General features: G+C 36.5%; 1 protein-coding gene and 1 pseudogene across 1 annotated transcript; one reads left to right on the forward strand and one right to left on the reverse strand.

Moving 5' to 3' along the window:
- The first annotated feature begins 775 nt into the window (after positions 1-775).
- Positions 776-12,273, forward strand: LOC117929060 (annotated as a pseudogene).
- Positions 12,274-12,519: 246 nt separating this feature from the next.
- LOC117929059 (pentatricopeptide repeat-containing protein At1g34160-like) lies at positions 12,520-14,449 on the reverse strand. The gene is given in 3 exon segments (XM_034849247.1): positions 12,520-13,151; positions 13,154-14,101; positions 14,104-14,449. Coding segments are annotated over 3 exon segments (1,716 nt in total). The 5' UTR covers positions 14,417-14,449; the 3' UTR covers positions 12,520-12,696.
- Between the last annotated feature and the right edge of the window lie 3,735 nt (positions 14,450-18,184).

Below are 18,184 nucleotides of genomic sequence, written 5' to 3' on the forward strand. Positions count from 1 at the left end.
GTCCTCTGCATCTCCTCCTCCAGGTGTCGCCTCCTGATAGCTCTTCAAAAAGCCATATCTGATTCCACAATGACCAACCAGGAGGCAGCATTTGGCTCATAGAGAACTCTCCACTTGTCATCTTAAGAGCCTTACACCTGTCAAAAAGAGTAACCTGCAGAAATACAAAAGAAAAAAAGTCCCAAATGGGGTCTACAATATTTTAATCATTTAAAGTTTTTTTTAAAATTTTTTTGGAGATAAAAATAATTAAAAGTAAATTATTTTTTTAACAATATTAATTACATTTTATTCTTAAAAAAATAGAAAATTATTTTTGAGTAATGTAAAGTGGTCCTTACCTTTTTGGATTTGTTTATGAGAAGAAAACAAATTAAAAATTATTCAATTTTAATCATAAATTTATTTTAATATATAAATTTTTTTCTAATTTTAACTTACTAATAATTTTCCCGAAAAGATTTCATATTAGATATTAGTATTGTTCACCGTGTCCATCGTATCCAGAGTGCTATTAAAAATATCTAAGCATTTACAAACAAAGAGTGATCTGTGAACACGATTTCCCTTCCAGATATTGGGCCCAGATAGTCATTGCCCGTGCTTCACCGAGACACACATCAAGTGGGTTCCACCCACAATGTTATACACGTGTAAGTACATGACTTGAGGAGAAAAATCATGTCGTGGTCCACGAAACACCTGATTATTCTTTTGAAATTTCCACGGGAAGGGAAAAGGGAAAATTAAATTAAATTTAAAAAAAGAAAAAGAGAACGAAATAACAAGGTATTATTTTCCTCGCCTCCAAACAAGATCCAATCTCAAAATTCGAATGATTTTATTTCTCGAAATCTCGAATCCTTACCTGTAATTGCTGTTATTTGGCCCAAGCAAGGCCCAGATCTGAATGACATCGCTCCGCATTCTGTTCACAAATCAATCACAGTATCTGTGAGTGATGTTATTTAGTTTCAGCTTTCAGTCTTTAGCTTTCATCTGTCGATTTCGTGGTTTCATTTTTTTTCTTTCCAATTGTGTATTATCCTGTTTGGTTGCTAAGGAAATGTCGGAAAATGAAAGGAAGGGAAAAAAAAAGAGATTTTGAATTTTGAATCTTGGATGTTTCATCAACTATCTGACTTACTTGAAGGAAGCTCGTTGTTTTCTATTGTATGAGGTTTTAAATTTTCTCTCCTTCTCCTCACTTTTTCTCTGCAAGTAACTGAAGTTGTATGGTCGTGATTTTTCCTTTCATTTTTTTTTTTTTTTTTGGTAATGCAAACAGCTAAACCACAAGATTCAAAAAATTTTATTTTTTCTATTCATTTTATTTTTTTTTGTCCTTTCCCGAATTCTGAGGTTTCTTTCGTCTTCTTCTTCTTTTTCTTCCACATTTTCAGGGCAAAAGGAAGGCATATTTAGATCACAAACTGTAATGTGGGTTCGGGTTTTGAAGCTTGAGTTGTTTTGAAGTTGAATTTGTGGGTTCTTCTCGTTGGCTCAATCAACCATGGTTTTCTGGGAAGGTTATGTGAGTGATGAGGCTATGGGCACTTTTGCCCCGATTATAGTTTATTGGTTGTATGCGGGATTTTATCAGCTGTTACCGCCTTTGGACAATTACCGGTTGCATACAAGAAAAGAGGAAGATGAGAAGAACTCGGTGCCCCTTGCTTCGGTGGTTAAAGGTGTTTTGCTTCAACAGCTAGTTCAGGCCACCGTAGCTCATTTGCTCTTTGTGGTTAGTCCTTGACCTCATTCTAGTAATTTGTGTTAATTCCATTACTTTAAAATGTGGTTCCTTTTTAGTTGAAATATCATAGTATAAATTTGAATTAGGCTGAAGCATAGGAGTAAGAAAAATGACTAACAAAGAGAAATATGAGATGAATCCCACATGAGGGAGAAATGGGAAAGAAAAAATCCTCCCAGAAATGTATTTTGTTAGGAAAATGGGTGGTGGTGGGGAGAGAGATATGGTGTGAGTGCAAGTGTATATGGCGTCCCAATGCCCTACATAAAATGATTTGGAAAGACATTTGAATCATGAAATGGTTTTCCGGAGGACTAGTGATGCATGAAAACTTAAAAATATTACTCTGGTTGTCTACCATTGATAGGTCCCAGTAAATATTCAAACGATAAGTGAACTGTTTTCTCTTTGGGTGAGAAAGTACCACAAGCTTTTGGTAACAAACGATTTTTTTCTCCCTCAATTGATAAACTTCGGCTGCTTAAATAAGCAAAGCCATGTACAAATAAACTGAAATAAAAGGAAACGAGAAACCAGCAACTGGACGCAAACACACTTAAAACAACTCGTGCAAATACATGTAAAACAGAACACAACTGCATGAAATAAAAGTGATGTAAATAATGCAACCATTGAAGACCATTACGCAACTACTGAAGACCCATTCGCAATTAAAGATCCAGTCCTGCTCTCCATTTTCCACGTGCTTAAATGGTTCCGTCTATTGCCTGCTACGTTGCATTTTACTGCATGCAATGATCTTTCACGTACAGGCTTAACCCAAATATTTGGGATTCGGCTTATGGCCTCTCCCGGATCGTCGTGGCTTATCAACCATTGATGGCATATATAATTACCAAGGTTTTTTACTACACAATGCCAGATTTGATCTTTTTGGTATCATGTTTCCGGAAATTGCGGATTGCAAGAATTCAATGTCAACTTCAAGACTGGTTTTGCTTGATTACCAAGAGGACACTGATTGTTATTTAATGCATTGCCTAACCTTGCACTGTTCAGATTTAGGCATTTGGTAATCCTGTATGGATATGGACTTGCCTTTTTTTCTCTTACATATATATGTCTCATGGCTGAGCTCATTTTATTAATATATGACACACAGTGAGAAAAAATGAGAAAACAATTTCTGGTTTGTCAAGAATTTATGGGGGTGAAAGGGGGTGGTGATGTTGGTGCTGATTGTGGCAACAGCAGTGGTGGTAGTGGTGCGAGTGACAATGATTATTACAGGCTCTACAATGGCAGCAGTGGCAGGGTGACACAATGGTGGTCACGTGGCTGTGGCATCAATGGTGGTGGCAGCGACAGTGGCAGTGATGTGGTGGTGTAATCATGGCAATGGTGGTGTAATCATGGCAATGGTGGTGTCATGGTGTTGTGGTCATGGCAGCCGTGGGTTGTTATAGTAGTAGTGAGACATGGTAATGGTGGCAATAGCAATAGGGGTGATACCATGGTGATGCAGTGGTGGTACCATGGATATAGCACATGTTTTAAATCCTAAATTATGAGGGTTTTAAAACTTCTCCTCAAATCTTCCTAAACAAAGTGATATGGAAAAGGAATTATTAAACTCCTTTTTGCCCCAACATGTCTTTGGAGCATGTAGTAGGAAAGGATGTAGCTTTAGTTGCAGGAGTGCCAAAGCACTCACCATTGTACTGAAATACAAGTGTGGTTTGGGCTGTTAAGTTTTACGGTTGTCAAAATATTTTGTTTCCATGGCTTTTGATTAGGCAGAGTGAAATGTCTTCCACATTGTTTAGTTCTTCATAATGTTGGCTCTCAAGGCAACCTTGTACCTTAGGGCTAGGCTCCAAATGCACAAAAACAGAAGGCCTTAAACAAGACATATGGAGAGTTGGAACATGGATGGGATAGCCCTAAAATGGACCAATCTTTGTAGAATATATAAACTTGACAAGAAACTTTAAAATATTTATTTATTCAACTAGAGCAACCCAAAACCCACCCAAACCCAACTAAATTGAGCTTGGGTTGAAAATCTCTAGCCAAAATTATGGTTGGCTTGAGCTTGGGTTAGCTTCAAACTAACTAAGCCACTTGAGTTGTGACCTTACTCTTCATAAAGGATTTCAAGAGCAAGTCTTGTTCAATTTCTTCAAAGAGGAGATTCAAATGTGTTAGTGATGCATTCAACTATAAGATGGGTCACTAATTGAGAATTTGACTGATTTTTAGATGATCGTAGGACAATCATGTTGGATGCAAAACATATGGTTTGAATCTAATCATATCTGTCTTGAAGGAACTATGGTTGTCTATTTAGACATAGGTTTATCACAAACAAATAAGCTTTGGGAAACCAAGCACCCAAGGGGCCTTGTTAGCTTGCTTCCCATATTTTATGAAGGCTTGTTTTGCTAGTATCTTGCTTGGCCTAGCCTGAATTAGGAGTATATCTTAACAAAGAGATAAAATAAAAAATAAAAAATAATTGTGGGTACCTAGTTTAGTGATCCATGATCTTAATTTTAAAGAGTGTATTAAATCAGTTAATTGGTTAATTGCATCTTTTGATCAATTCATTGAGTATCCATTTGTATGTTGCTATTGCCATCTCGATGACTAATTTCTAAGATTGTAATAGGTTTCCCATTTGATGCTGTAAAATTTAAATTTTTGTAGATATTGAAATGGCTACTGGCATTTTGTTGGAATGGTTGTTATTATTAATCGAGTGACAATATAATCCAGCGCTCCAAAATTCCCAGTTGAAATTTGGCCTGTGAGAGGATTAGCAGGTGCTTGCTGCCTCCACCTCAGACGACATAATCAACTGGCAAACTAAATGCCAAACTTTTTGAAATGCTATTTGATATAAATGATGATGATGCAATAAATCACATTCCTTTTTATTGTAAAAGCTTGAAAAAGCCCTGCTTTCCAAAGGTTAAAACATGATTAACCTCTGCCTAGCTCAAAAAGTCATACTTTGAGTCCTTAAAAACAATATAAATAACAGATCTAGTGAGGGTTTTGGGTTTTCTCTATTCTTGGATTCTTAAGATTGGTAGAGTAGGTAGCATAGTATCAAGCATTGTTATTAAAAGAATTTTTTGGGATTTCTTGCCTTCTCAGATGAATTCTTCTAATGTTTCTTAATGTTCCTTGTTACATTTTGCACTGTCTTGTTTTTGCTGTATTTCCTTTATTTTATTCGCATTTTGCCTGTTTAGCTGGCTTGAATTATGGATCATCCTTTCTTGTAACCTTTGGTCTTGGGTTAGGGTGTCTATAGATTTGAGCCCTTTTACGCTTGTAAGCTTCATTGATTGATTAGGCTCTAAGTAAGGGCAGGTGATGTTTTTTTGTTTCTATCCCTCTTCCTCTGTTTTGAGCCTTTTGATTTCTTTGTATACTTCCTGTATACTCTAAGGGCACTGTTTTTGGTGTCCCTTCTTTTATTTATATACAACTTTTGCTTATCTATCAAAAAAAAAAAAAAAAAAAAAAAAAAAAAACAAAAGAGAAAATAAGATATTTTTCATCTCAAAGCTTCAACTTTCTAATGGTCTACATTGCATGGATTTGGGTGTTGATGACAAGTGTGGATTGTGTTGAGGGGTTTGATCTTTAACAACCATTATTTTAGAACACAGGAACTTGTATTTAAAAAGATCTTAATAATGAGTATGAGTAGCTGGATAGGACATAATAAAAGAAAAGAAAAAAAAATCATTTAGAAATCAATCAGAAGCCAAAATATCCAACATAAAAAATGCCTTATTTTTCTCTCTTATTTATATATATTTTTTCATTTAATCCCTAGATAGTTTCTTAAAATTCACTTTCTTGCTAATTCTTCTCTTTCTTTGATGTAATTATTTGCCAAGGAAGTTGGAAGAAAGAAAAGGGAATCAATTAAAAATCAAATATCTGTGTCCAGAGCAAAATAAGCGTATAGGCAGGATCTCATACCAACACCGATATTGTGTTGTGGTAACCTGAGTATGCTTGGTGAAGTTGAAGAGTCCAGGTACACAATGGTTGGTAGAGAAACAGAATCAGGGAAGTTACTAGATTCATGCACTTCATTAAAATAAAGGGTTATGCTTAATAAAAAACCACTGACTTATATTAATATTGATTTGTTATGTAAGTGAGGAGCTGTTTATATTGCACTTTAATTTGAAGAGGAGCATGAAATTAGTTGTAATGTGTCAATTATTGAAACCCACTGGCTGTAATTTATTGTTTAACAGTTGTTCTATCTCAATTTGCCACACTAGAATTAGATTAGAAGCTCAAATCAAATAGCAAGCAAGTTATTGTTGCAAACTAAAGAAATATAGAAGAGACAACAAAATAAAATTTTGTATATAAGAATAGCACCATTTATTACCTAAAATATGTGATGATTTGGAGAATGTACTTTTGACCATCAAAAGCAAAAAAATATCTTGAGATTGTAATTTTGTTAAAAGAATCAAAGCCTATTGGATTTAGGAAATAACAAATATATCGAAAAGAAAAGGTAGGATTTAGAGGAAATTGGATGATCAAAGTTTGTAAACTTGGATTCTTGTTCTTTTCTCCTTTCTAACAAGAATAGTGTAGGTGGATCAGCTGTATGCTTTGATATTGTGTTACTGGAGGCTTTAGTATGTGGATTTGGGAAAGGAGTCTAATATACTTTTACCAAGATGATTTGATATTTTTCTAGGAAAGAAAAAAAAGAAAACTTTTATTCACATGAAAAAAAATGGGTGTGAGTATGGGATATGTCGTGGAAATAAATGAGAAAAAGAAAGGCTCACCTTATGCTTTTTAAGTTGCTAGGAATGGTCAGAGGATTGACACAACCTGGAAGTAATGAAGAAAGGGTGGAGTTTGGCCAAGATCTTGAATTTGCAGTCCACACATTTATTCATTAGAAATGGACTTCCAAGTTGTGTCTGGCATTCTCTTTTGTTCAGCATGTCTTGGGTGCTTCATCATTCAGTTATAAAGTATTTCTTAGTGTTCAAGGTACTTTGTTAGAGCCAATTACAGGGGTTTGAGGCCAATCCCAATTTCTATATTTTAGATCATGTGTAAAGAGTCAAGAGAAAAACTTTTGAAGGTTTGGATTGGTCTTGTGCAGAGTTGAAAAAGTAATTCTCAAGAGTCTGTGTGGTTAGGTTGAGATATAGTCTTTCCTTGTTTTTTGTCCTTTTCAGATTTTGTGGATAGTGCAGTGATCAGTTGTGAAGGAGTCATGTTGTCTACTGTTTTATGCATTGCTTGTAATTTGTGTGTACATAGGTTGCCCCCCCCCCCCCCCCCCCCCCTCTTTTTGTTAGCGACTTTTCAATAATGTTGTTTATTTGCCTATCAAAGAAAAATCATCTCGACACAGATTTTATTGATTCATAACAAATCAAACTCATGTAAGTAATTAAATTTCTTTGCTTAATCTTTTCTTGAAGTATTTCATAACGTGCATTCAAACATAGTTTTGTACATGTCATTCCTCCAAGCAAGAGTACACCAAATTGAGCACAACTGTCAACTGCACGTTCATGTTTAGGTATTGCAACTATTGGCAACTCCATCCTCTCTTCTTTAGTTGGTCTAAAGTCAAAATTTTCCTCCAAGCTGCTTCCTGCTCAAAATAACCAATCTTGGAAGGTTCTCTAGAATTCCAAATCAGCTTTTGAGGAAAAGTCAAAATTACATTAAAGACAAGAGACAAATTGTATGATCTGATTGAGAATGATTCTTTCCTGTCAATCTTCCAAATCACTAGTCAGAGAAAGGATTTAAGATCTGCAACAAGGATTCCACCATTGCCAACTCTCAGTTTTAAAAATTCCTTCTAAATCTAGGGTTCCAACAACTCCCATTCCAACAGTTCGCCACTTAAGAATTCTTATGGATTGCCATATTGTAAAGGCTGGAAATCAATCCTTTAAGGGTGATGGTCGTCCAAAGGCTTGAGGTATAAGCATTCCTACCTTCTCTTGAACACCAACCTGCCTCCATTCCCTCAGACTTCCCTACTATTATTTTCTCCGGCAGTTGTTATGCTTGGAAGTAAATCTCCATAGCCACTCACCTGGGAACACCTTATTGAGAAGGCCAAGGCTCCTAATCCCTAAACACATGAAAGCCTTTTCTGATCAAATACCCCATAACCTTACTAGGTGATTTCTCTTTTGGAGAAGACCTCCACACCATAAGAAATTTCTCTTAAGTTCTTTCCCACCTGGTTCCCACCATACTAGGAATAACAAGGGCCAATAAGAAATAAGTCAGAAGGCTAGATAGAGTGTTTTTCAACATAGTTAGTCTCCCCCACTCAAGAGATACTGACATTTCTAAGAAGTAAATCTTCTCTTGAATCTTTCCTCATCTCACAACAATGACAACCTGAAAGATGATCATCTGAACTTGAAAGAATGATGAAGGAATTTCTGTTGGAATTATAAAGCCTCTTTAGTTGTACACTGTCTTTGGTTCATTATCATTTTATTAAATACTAATGTTTATTCAAGAGAATAGTAGATGCCATTTTTAGAACTTAATAAACACCCGAATGATTAAAGAATACAGATAATTCAATGAACAATCACGCAAAGCCAATTAGGGCATTTTAGAAAAATGCAATTGCAGTGAGGAAATTGTCAGACACTAAAAGTTATAACATGAACATCTTTAACCACAAGTACGAGTTATTAATAGAATGGTTCCTAGGCTTAAGCCTTTTAAATGAAAAACAGTGCTGGATACCTTGCCCAACCCAATTCATTTGGATTTTAGGAATGCTTGAGTTTGAGCATCACCTTCACTTTATTGTCTATCAAAAAGTATTAAGAGATACAACCTGTAAGTCAGGAAGATTTGTCTAAGTTGTTGTCATAATTTATAAGTGATTGGTTGTTATGAAGTCATGTTAATTATTCCTATTTATGGTTCCTGAAAAACCCTTCTACTGTTGTATAACAATCATTCGCAATGAGGGAAAAAGAAATTTCTAAGTTGTTATTTCTTGCATAATCATTTGTTATGAAGTCTTATGAATTCCTTGGGCTTATAGTGCTTGCTAATCCTTTCAATTTTGTATAAAAATCATTTGCAATGAAGTTTCCTAGATTTTCTTAATTTCCTTAAGTTACTAGATAAAGGATTATATTCCAATAAATGATAACAAAGTTTTCTAGCAATCTTATTACCTTTCTCTCCATCTCTCTATGTATGTGTGTATATATAAATATAGTACAATTTGAGTTCATATTTGATTACTAGTTAAGTTCATATTTGATTTCTAAACAAGGATTTTTGCAATCTCAAGCTAAGATGCATATGTTATCTGGTTGTTGATCATTTGCCATTGTTTTCTTTGGTATATGGATCCATTTTGCTTAATTCCATCCATTTTTTGTGGAAGGATTTAATTTCAATTTAAAAGTTGTTTGGGAGGTGATTCTGGGAAGGTTATAAGCACTTCCTTATGTTTGGAAGTACTTTCCCTAAAAAAATTAGGTATTTAATAAAGTTTTAGAAATCACATTTTTTTAAAATCTGGAAAATCAGTTCTAGTGATTCTTAGACTAGCACTTAGAAGATGTTCCTTTTAAGAATCACTTTATTGATTATTTGATTTATTTATTTATTATTATTGTTATTGTTGTTGTTATTATTATTATTATTTTAATGACATACATTACCAAAGCGCCATCAAAGTGGTTTTTTGGTTTATGTCCAGACTCCAGATACTAACAGATTCTCCATGAATCATTTATGATAAAAGAGCTACCAACAAAAGCATTTCTACCAAAGTCACTCTCAATTGGGCACACTTTCTATTCATTTGTACTTAAATGCTCTTTTTGTATGTTTGGTTGTCCTAAATTGATGTCCCCAATTATAGATTTTACATAGCATTTGAAGGCACCAAATCATCTACAATGGATTTTATGGAGAGGGAATTGGAGTAATCACCCTTAGGTCTGCAACTCATACGATGGAATCAGTTTTAACCTTCATAGAATCTTCAAAATTTCACTTTTAGTGGTGTTGATGGTGCCGTTTTCTGCAATGACCTCATTTGTGATGAACTTGTAACAAAAGTACATAAAACATATTGGGACCAGTCAGTTTTTGCAGGACAACTACATGTGACCCCTCTTTTCATCTGTAACACTTGAAAGTAATGATTGCTATGGCCCTGCATGCTTATCTCTGTTCAAATCTTTAGCATCTAAAAAGTCTACGAGAGAGTTTCAGGGATATATGTTTTTATAGTAAGATGTTTCAGGGATATCATAGGGATTTGTCTCAAGAATTATGCATGTTGCCCACTAGGCCATTTTCTTTATTTCTTCATGACACTGACTTGGTTAGAAATGATAAATTTAATGTAACTGGTGAGAAATCCAGCCTAGATATTAGAAATGCATTGGATCATTTCAGCAGTGAAGCTGCGTCCACATTAATTGATTGGTTTCTTAAACATATCCTTGTTTGAGTGCCTTACAGTATCCTCTGGCAAATGCTGGGATATCGAGATTGGTTATCTTTGTATTTGCAAAGGAAACCATTGCTAAGATTCCTGTGGAACCTATGTCCTGGAGTATTGGGAATTAGATGTGGAGGAGCAAAGGAAGCTCCAAAAAGTTAATCCCTTGGAAATCCTTCGAAATGTACACTTAGCGTTTAGTAATGGTTTTTACTCACTGTTTAGTAATGGTTTTTTCTTTGTTATGAAATGTAATTCTTGAAAGCAAGAGCAGTTTCCCCTTGAAACCAAGTCATTTAAATTGATCTTTCATTTTGACAAGCCTGATTTAGAAAATCTAAATTGTAAGTTGTTGATCAACAAGCCTGGGTTTGCTGCCTCTTCGATCATCTGGTCCCATCTGGAATGTTTTTATTGGAGGCTTTTATCTAAATATGGCATGTCAATAGGTGTAAGGGTGTCATGGTCAAATTAATATGTTATTGAAGGGTTCTTATTTGAATGGCATGTTAATAAGATCAATAAGGCTAGAATAATTTCCCGCGATGCACATGATCTCTGCTCAATGAACATGGTTTCAAATTATTGTTGCTGAGTTCACAATGCACTGCTAGACCTTAGGGGAGTGGCAATGCCTACCATCTGTGCTTTGACCACGTGTGAAAATAATTCATGAGGTTTGATATTTTACAGCATACTTCTGATTATTTATATTGCATTCATGGTCAAAATTTGCATTCAAGAGGTCAGGTCCTTTGTTTAGAGGAGATTTCAGGCTGTTAGCTTCTTCCGCTTTGCTTGGTCATACAAATAATTTTTTAACAGAAATGATTTGTTTAACCTTAATCATAGACCAAACACCTTAACAACTGTGAATACTTTAGTTTGTTAGGTGTTTGTTGGTTGGATCTGAGTGGCTTTTGTTATGTTTTGTGAGGTGGGTCTGCTGAGTAATTGGAAATCAAATGAATGGTGTAGACTGTTAGTAATTCATTGAATTCTGTGTCATATTGGTCATATCAGGACTATGGAAGTTACCCAATAGAAAGTTCTACATGTTAAGTGTTTTATCAACTGATAATTAATAATAAACCCCTTGTTTCCTCCACTTTTTTTCTACAGCTGACCTCCAAGACAGGTTCATCTGGGACTGTAATTCAGCCCTCCATTGCAGTCCAAATTGTGCAGATTATTATAGGGATGCTAGTCATGGACACATGGCAGTACTTGTGCATCGCTACATGCACCAGAACAAATTCTTGTATCGCCATGTCCACTCTCAACATCACAAGCTGGTTGTCCCTTATGCAATTGGGGCACTTTACAATCATCCGTTGGAGGGCCTCCTGCTTGACACTGTGGGCGGAGCAATCTCTTTCCTTGTCTCAGGAATGACAGCACGCACAGCTGTGATATTCTTCTGCTTTGCTGTGATAAAAACTGTTGATGATCACTGTGGACTCTGGCTACCTGGCAACATCTTCCATCTCTTATTCCAGAACAACACTGCTTATCATGACATCCATCATCAACTCCAGGGCCTAAAATATAACTATTCTCAGCCTTTCTTCCCCATATGGGACAAACTTCTTGGGACTCACATGCCTTACAAACTGGTAAGGCGACCTCAAGGGGGGTTTGAGGCAAGACTAACAAAGGACTAGTTACACCAATGACCATTCATCCTTGTATTGTTTCCAGCTCTCAATTCAATGCAGGAACATTTTTCGGTTGGGGTTGTGCCATTCTTGAGAAGCTGAACTATTATTCTTTTGAGGTTTGATTTTGTAGGAGTTGTTCATTCCTTTTCTGGTTGCTTGAGACCATTTTATATTTGGTCGATATGGTAAATTTCACCATTACAGCACTCATGAACCCTGTAACTTTGTCGTCTCCAGGGTTATGTATTTGTGTAGTATACTTGTTTTATGGGCATGCAACCTTCGCATCTTTCAGCCGGTTCGGATCGATGTACTAAATGATTGTATTGATCTTTCATCTAGTTAAAATTAATGTACTTAACAGTACTCAACATATCAAAGCTCAGCATTGGATGGGCTCCTGCAGTTCCACTGAGGCACTCGAATGGATTTTGACCATATCCCTTCGCATTTAATAAAATGCTGGGGAATTGAACTGATACTTATAGGACTTCTTATTTTGGCCATTGAATGTGTGTAGTGAAATGTAAATCATTGGATAAGGGTACAAGTGAGTCAAATGAGATCCAGATGTAAGGGTACAAATGAATGAAACTCTAATCCAAAGTCATAGGACCTGGGTGGAATATGTGATATCCTTATCTATATATATAGAAAAATACCTTCCGATTATTTAGTAGACCTCTTATATTTATGCTTGTTTTTCTTATTTTAAGAAGAATATAGACATGATTGGAAACTGCCAGTCGGATCACCAAGTAATGGCTCTGTTACATCAAAAGAATAAGTTAGTTTCACCAATAATCCCTGCAAGAACAAGATCCATCCTTGAATCTGTGAAACCTTGCTCGATCCCTCACAATAATTTCCCGATCATAAATCTTTGAAATAAGCTTAATCACGACATGACAATCCCCACATATTCTTAGGTTCTTGTTCACTCGAATTGGGGTCCCTTCACTGGTGCTGATCAAACCAAAAGCCACAGCCAACTTCTCGCTGTGATGGCACAGTGCATTCTCCTTGTCCTCCTCCCCTATATCATGCAGCACAAGACTGGTCTCAGCCACATACCCAAATGCCTTAATCCTAAACCTAATCTCATCTAGCTTTGCATAAATCTCTCGCCAGTCAGGGTGAGACTGATCACCATTCACGAACTTGTGTATCACACCCTCAACCTCGATGTAACTGAACCCTGGCACCTTCCTCACATCCCTAGTCTTCATGGCCTCCCTCACCCTCCCACATCTTCCCACCTCTCCCGTGCTGCGTACACGTTCGACAGCAACACGAAATCCCCACAACTGTTGGATCCCATCTCAACTAGCTTCCGGGATGCCATTTCTGCCATCTCCACATTCCCATAAGTCTTACAAGCCCCCAGCAAGCTCTGCCAAAGCACAACATCAGGGACAATAGGCATTGAGTTTATAATGCGATAAGCCTCACCCAGCCTCCCAGCTCGACCCAACAAATCAACCACACTCCCATAATGCTTCACGTTTCGATTCACTCCACGCCCTACCATTTCATCAAACAGCCTCACCCCCTCTTCCACCAAGCCTGCATGGTTACAGGCACATAGCACTGCCAGATACGTTACACTATCCATCTCAACCTGGGTTTTTCCCATTTCTTCAAAAAGCTCGAGAGCTCTGCATCCATCGCCATGCATTGCAAAGGCCATGATCATCGTGTTCCATGTGACCACACTCTTCCCACAAGTCATGGTACTAAACACACGAAAACCCTTATCGGCAAACCCGCATTTTGCATACATATCAATAACCGCATTGCAGACCTGCACATTAATGTCGAGATCCATCTTCCTCACACACGCATGAACCCCCTCGCCAGCCCGCAAAGCACCGAGCTGCGAGCAAGCCGCGAGGGCGCCCAAAACGCTGATTTCATTTATCTTCTCACCCTCAGCTCTCATCCGATGGAACAAAGCCAACGCCTCGCTGGACTTGCTCCCCTGAGCAAGCCCAGCAATGAGAGCGTTCCACGCGGCAACATCTCGCAAAGGAATTTCATCGAACACGCGCTGTGCGCTGTCAAGATCGCCGCATTTGGCGTAGGCGTCGATTAATGTGGTCCCCAGGAGGATGTCGGCGTGGCAGCCGCGGCGGAGGAGGTGGGAGTGGATTTGGGAGGTTTCGGAGAGGGCGAGGGCGCGGGCGGAGGCGATGAGGAGAAAGAGAAGGTGAGGGCGTCGGGGTGGGGGATGGTGGGAAGGAAGGAGAGGGCGTGGGTGGGGTAGGGGCCGCGGGCGAGGCCGCGGAGGAGGGCGTTGAAGTCGTTGGTGGAGGGGTGGGGGATGTGGCGGTGGATGTGAGCGGCGTAGGGGAGGTAGGCGGGGGAGGGAGAGAGGGCGCAGTGCTCGAGGAGCCTGGTGCGGGAGGGGGAGATGCGGAGGTTGAATTGGCCGGTGGTGAGGAGGTGGGCTTGGACTTGTTTGATGTGTGAGAGAGTAGTGCATTTTTGGATTATGGAATCCATGAATGCCATATGATGATGATCAAGTGGACATGTAACGTTGTAACTCCATATCAACTAACTACCAACTAACTACCAAGCCTCCTAGTAGAAATGAACTTCGGTGGAGGCTCAGACCTGACTCACATAGACCATGATTTCTTTCAACATCCTAGTAGAAACTTAAGACAGTTTCATTAGTGGATACAACATCGATGCTAATTAGTGTCTCCTGAAAATAATAATTGTTAATGGTTCAAAGATGAGTAGAGAAGATATGGTTATGTTTAATGACTATGTGTGTTCACAATAAAAAAAAATAGAAAACTTTCTGTTTTTAAAAACAGAGAATAAGATGTTTTTGAGGAACATATTAGAGTTATTTTTTATTGTTTTTATTTTTTTTTCTATGATTATTTTAAAAATAATTATAAAAATATGAAAAATGATTAAAAATAAAACATTATATGTAAAAATTATTTTTAGAGTATATTTAAAAATATAGAAAATAAGTTAAAAATATTTTAAATTCCTAAATAGATTTTTTATTTTTCAAAACATCATAAAATAGTTTTTAAAATTGTTTTCGAAAACACCTTTTAAACAAAGTCTATATGTGGATTTTGTGACAATGCACAAAATCGATAAAATTAATATTAATACCATGTAAGTACTACAACTCTAATCCAAAAAATTATTTTACCTGGTGGAAACTAGATTTCATGTAGATGACAGGTTTACTCTAAGTAAATCCAAAAAATTATTATTTAGTTTTAAATATATTCTTAGGAATGGATATCATAAAGAGTACAAAGAAATATAGTGTAAAATATCTTTATATTACCTTCATTATAGTCAGAAATATATATTTAAAAAATTTCTTACTTTTTTGTACAATCATAAAAACAGGTTAAGAGTACATTTGATAGTATTTTTATTTGAAGTGATTTTAGTAAAAGTTCTTTAGAAGAATCACTTATTAAGAGTCTATTTGATAGTGTGATTTTAAGAAGCACTTTTAATCTTTCTAATATTTGAAAACTTTTATTTTAAAAGTGTTAGAAATAGTAGAAACACTTCTTAGATTTCTAATATTTGATAATTTTTATTTTAAAATGTTAGAAATGGTAGAAACACTACAAGTGATTCTTCAACTTTTTAAAAGTAAAAGCACCACATGGAGTGAATTCAAAATTCCTTAATCCAATGAGTTTTATGCTATAGCATTACCAACTAGGATATTCAAGACCCTCAATGATGAATTGAATAATATAAAACTTACAGGAGCATCCTTTTAAAAAATAAAACTTCTTTTGCGTGGTGACCATCTAGGTGTTGCCAAAGCAAGGCAAATTCATAGTCAAGTCATTGTCCACCAAAGTAGCAATTGAAGCCTCAACATCTTCACCAAGAATACAAAAGACATGATTAGTGGATACATCCACCCACCTTGTATATCATTTAATGAATTCATGGTTTTAATACTTTTAAGGGTGGGGTATATGACTCAAGGAAGGCAAGGTGGCTTGGGCGAGGCCACACCTAGGGGCATCAATGCGAGGCTTCAAACATAAGCAAGGTACGTGAGTAAGCCTTACTAACACCCACACATGGGCAAGCACTGCTAACACTCACATATAGGCTTCGAGACAAATGTTGGTGTGCAACTTGATAGTTAGTGAAGATTTTTCTTCATACATTTTATTGAATGAATATAAATGTATATATCAGCATAGAGAGACAATCACGTAAGCTATTTTAGGTTATGAACCATTTTAGGTTAAGAATATGGTTGACCCTTGTAAAAAAGCAAAAAATTACAAGGTTCTATATAATGAAATTTCGATCTACCTTAATGTGTTTAGTATGGACATGTTGGATTGGATTAGGTGAAATTCAATGGTTGCCTTATTGTCACAAAATAAGTTCATTTTGAAATTGGGAGCAAAGCCAATCTTAGTCAACAATCTCTTAAGCCAAAGGAGTTCACAAAGTCCGTTGGCCATTCCTCTGAACTCGGCTTTAGCATTGGATAATGTCACTACCTTCTACTTCTTGCTCCTCCATGTGACAAGATTGCCTCCTACAAAGGTGAAGTAACTCAATGTAGACTTTCTATTAGAAACACTCCCTGCCCAGTCTGCATCTGTATAACCATCAATATTAAGATGATTATTCTTGGGGAACAAAAGTCCTTTCCTTGGAGCGGACTTCAAATAATGAAGAATTCGAACTATTGCATCCAAATGATCTTCACTAGGTGAGTGCATAAACTGACTAACCATGCTTATGACATAAGCAATATACGGATGAGTATGAGATAAATAGATTAGCTTGCCTACTAATCTTTGATACCCTTCCTTGTTAGTTGGCACTTGATCTAGGTACTTTCTAAGCTTGTGATTATGGACAATTGAAGTATCAATTGGCTTATAGTTAAGCAATCCCACTTTACATAATAAATCTAGCACATATTTCCTTTGAGAAAGAAATATACATTTTCTTGGTCTAGCTATTTCAATCCCTAAGAAATATTTGAGACCTCCAAGATTCTTCATTTCAAACTTGGTTGCCAATCTTTTTTGAAGTCTAGAGATCTCTTCCTTGTCATCCCATGTGATAATCATATTATCCACATAGATATTAAAGCGATTACTTTTCCTTATTGACGTTTCAAGAATAAAGTATGATATGAGTTGCTATGATAGAAACTGTACTTCCTCATAGCCAAACTAAATCATCCAAACCAAGCACGAGGTGATTGTTTTAGACCATATAATGAATCTTGTAACTTATATACAACTTCTGTTTTTTGGGAAGTTGTGTATTCTAATGGAATATCCATATAAATCTCCTTCTCAAGATCATCATGAAGAAAAACATTCTTTACATCAAACAGGTGTAATGGCTAGTCTAAATTTATGGCAAGAGATAACAAGACCCTGATAGTATTCAATTTTGCCACTGGTTAAAAAGTCTCTTGATAGTCTATGCCATATGTTTATGCATATCCTTTGCCACAAGTCTTGCCTTATATATCTCAATGGATCCATCCGTCTTATGTTTAATGGATAAGATCCATTTGCACCCTATTGTCTTTTTTCTTTTTGGCAATGGAACAAGATTCTAGGTCTTATTTTTCTATAGCACCTCAATTTCTTCTTTTATCACTTATGCCCACTTTGGATCTGTTAAGGCTTCTCATATTTGTTTGGAACATGGCATAAAGACAAGTTGTGTTCAAACGCCTTGAGATGTTATGATAATCTCCAAGTTGATACATGGTTGGCAATTGGGTATTTTGATCTTTTTTTCCTCAAAATCTTGTGAGTATCGATTTAGGGGCTTTCCACAATTATGTCTGAAATGTAAGTTATGATTGATAGAGGTATCCAAGTCATTAAGAGGAGAAGGCATAGTAGGAGAGCTTATCTCAGGAGTATTCTCAAGAGACGGGTCATTGGGTATTGGAAAGTATTGGAGAGTGGTTGGTTACTATGATTTCTATTTCCAGTCTAGGTTTAACTTCATTGCCACTCCCTACTTTCCTAGCCTACTACTTAATAATGATTCTATTCTCCTTACTAACCACCGCTTCATTTTGATCACTTATTGGGTTGTCAAGTTGTTCAATTTCGATTTGTATTGGGGTTTCTTTAGATGTAACACAATCCCACCAATTTTGTTGTTCATATCATATCTCCCTCTTAACAGAAGTATGGACATTGGTGAAAAGAAAAAACTTTCAGATTCCACAAAAGTAACATCCATGGTAACATAGGTATGCCTGGTGGCATGATG

This window comes from Vitis riparia, chromosome 13 (genome assembly GCF_004353265.1).
Source record: "Vitis riparia cultivar Riparia Gloire de Montpellier isolate 1030 chromosome 13, EGFV_Vit.rip_1.0, whole genome shotgun sequence".
Classification (NCBI taxonomy): Eukaryota; Viridiplantae; Streptophyta; class Magnoliopsida; order Vitales; family Vitaceae; genus Vitis; species Vitis riparia.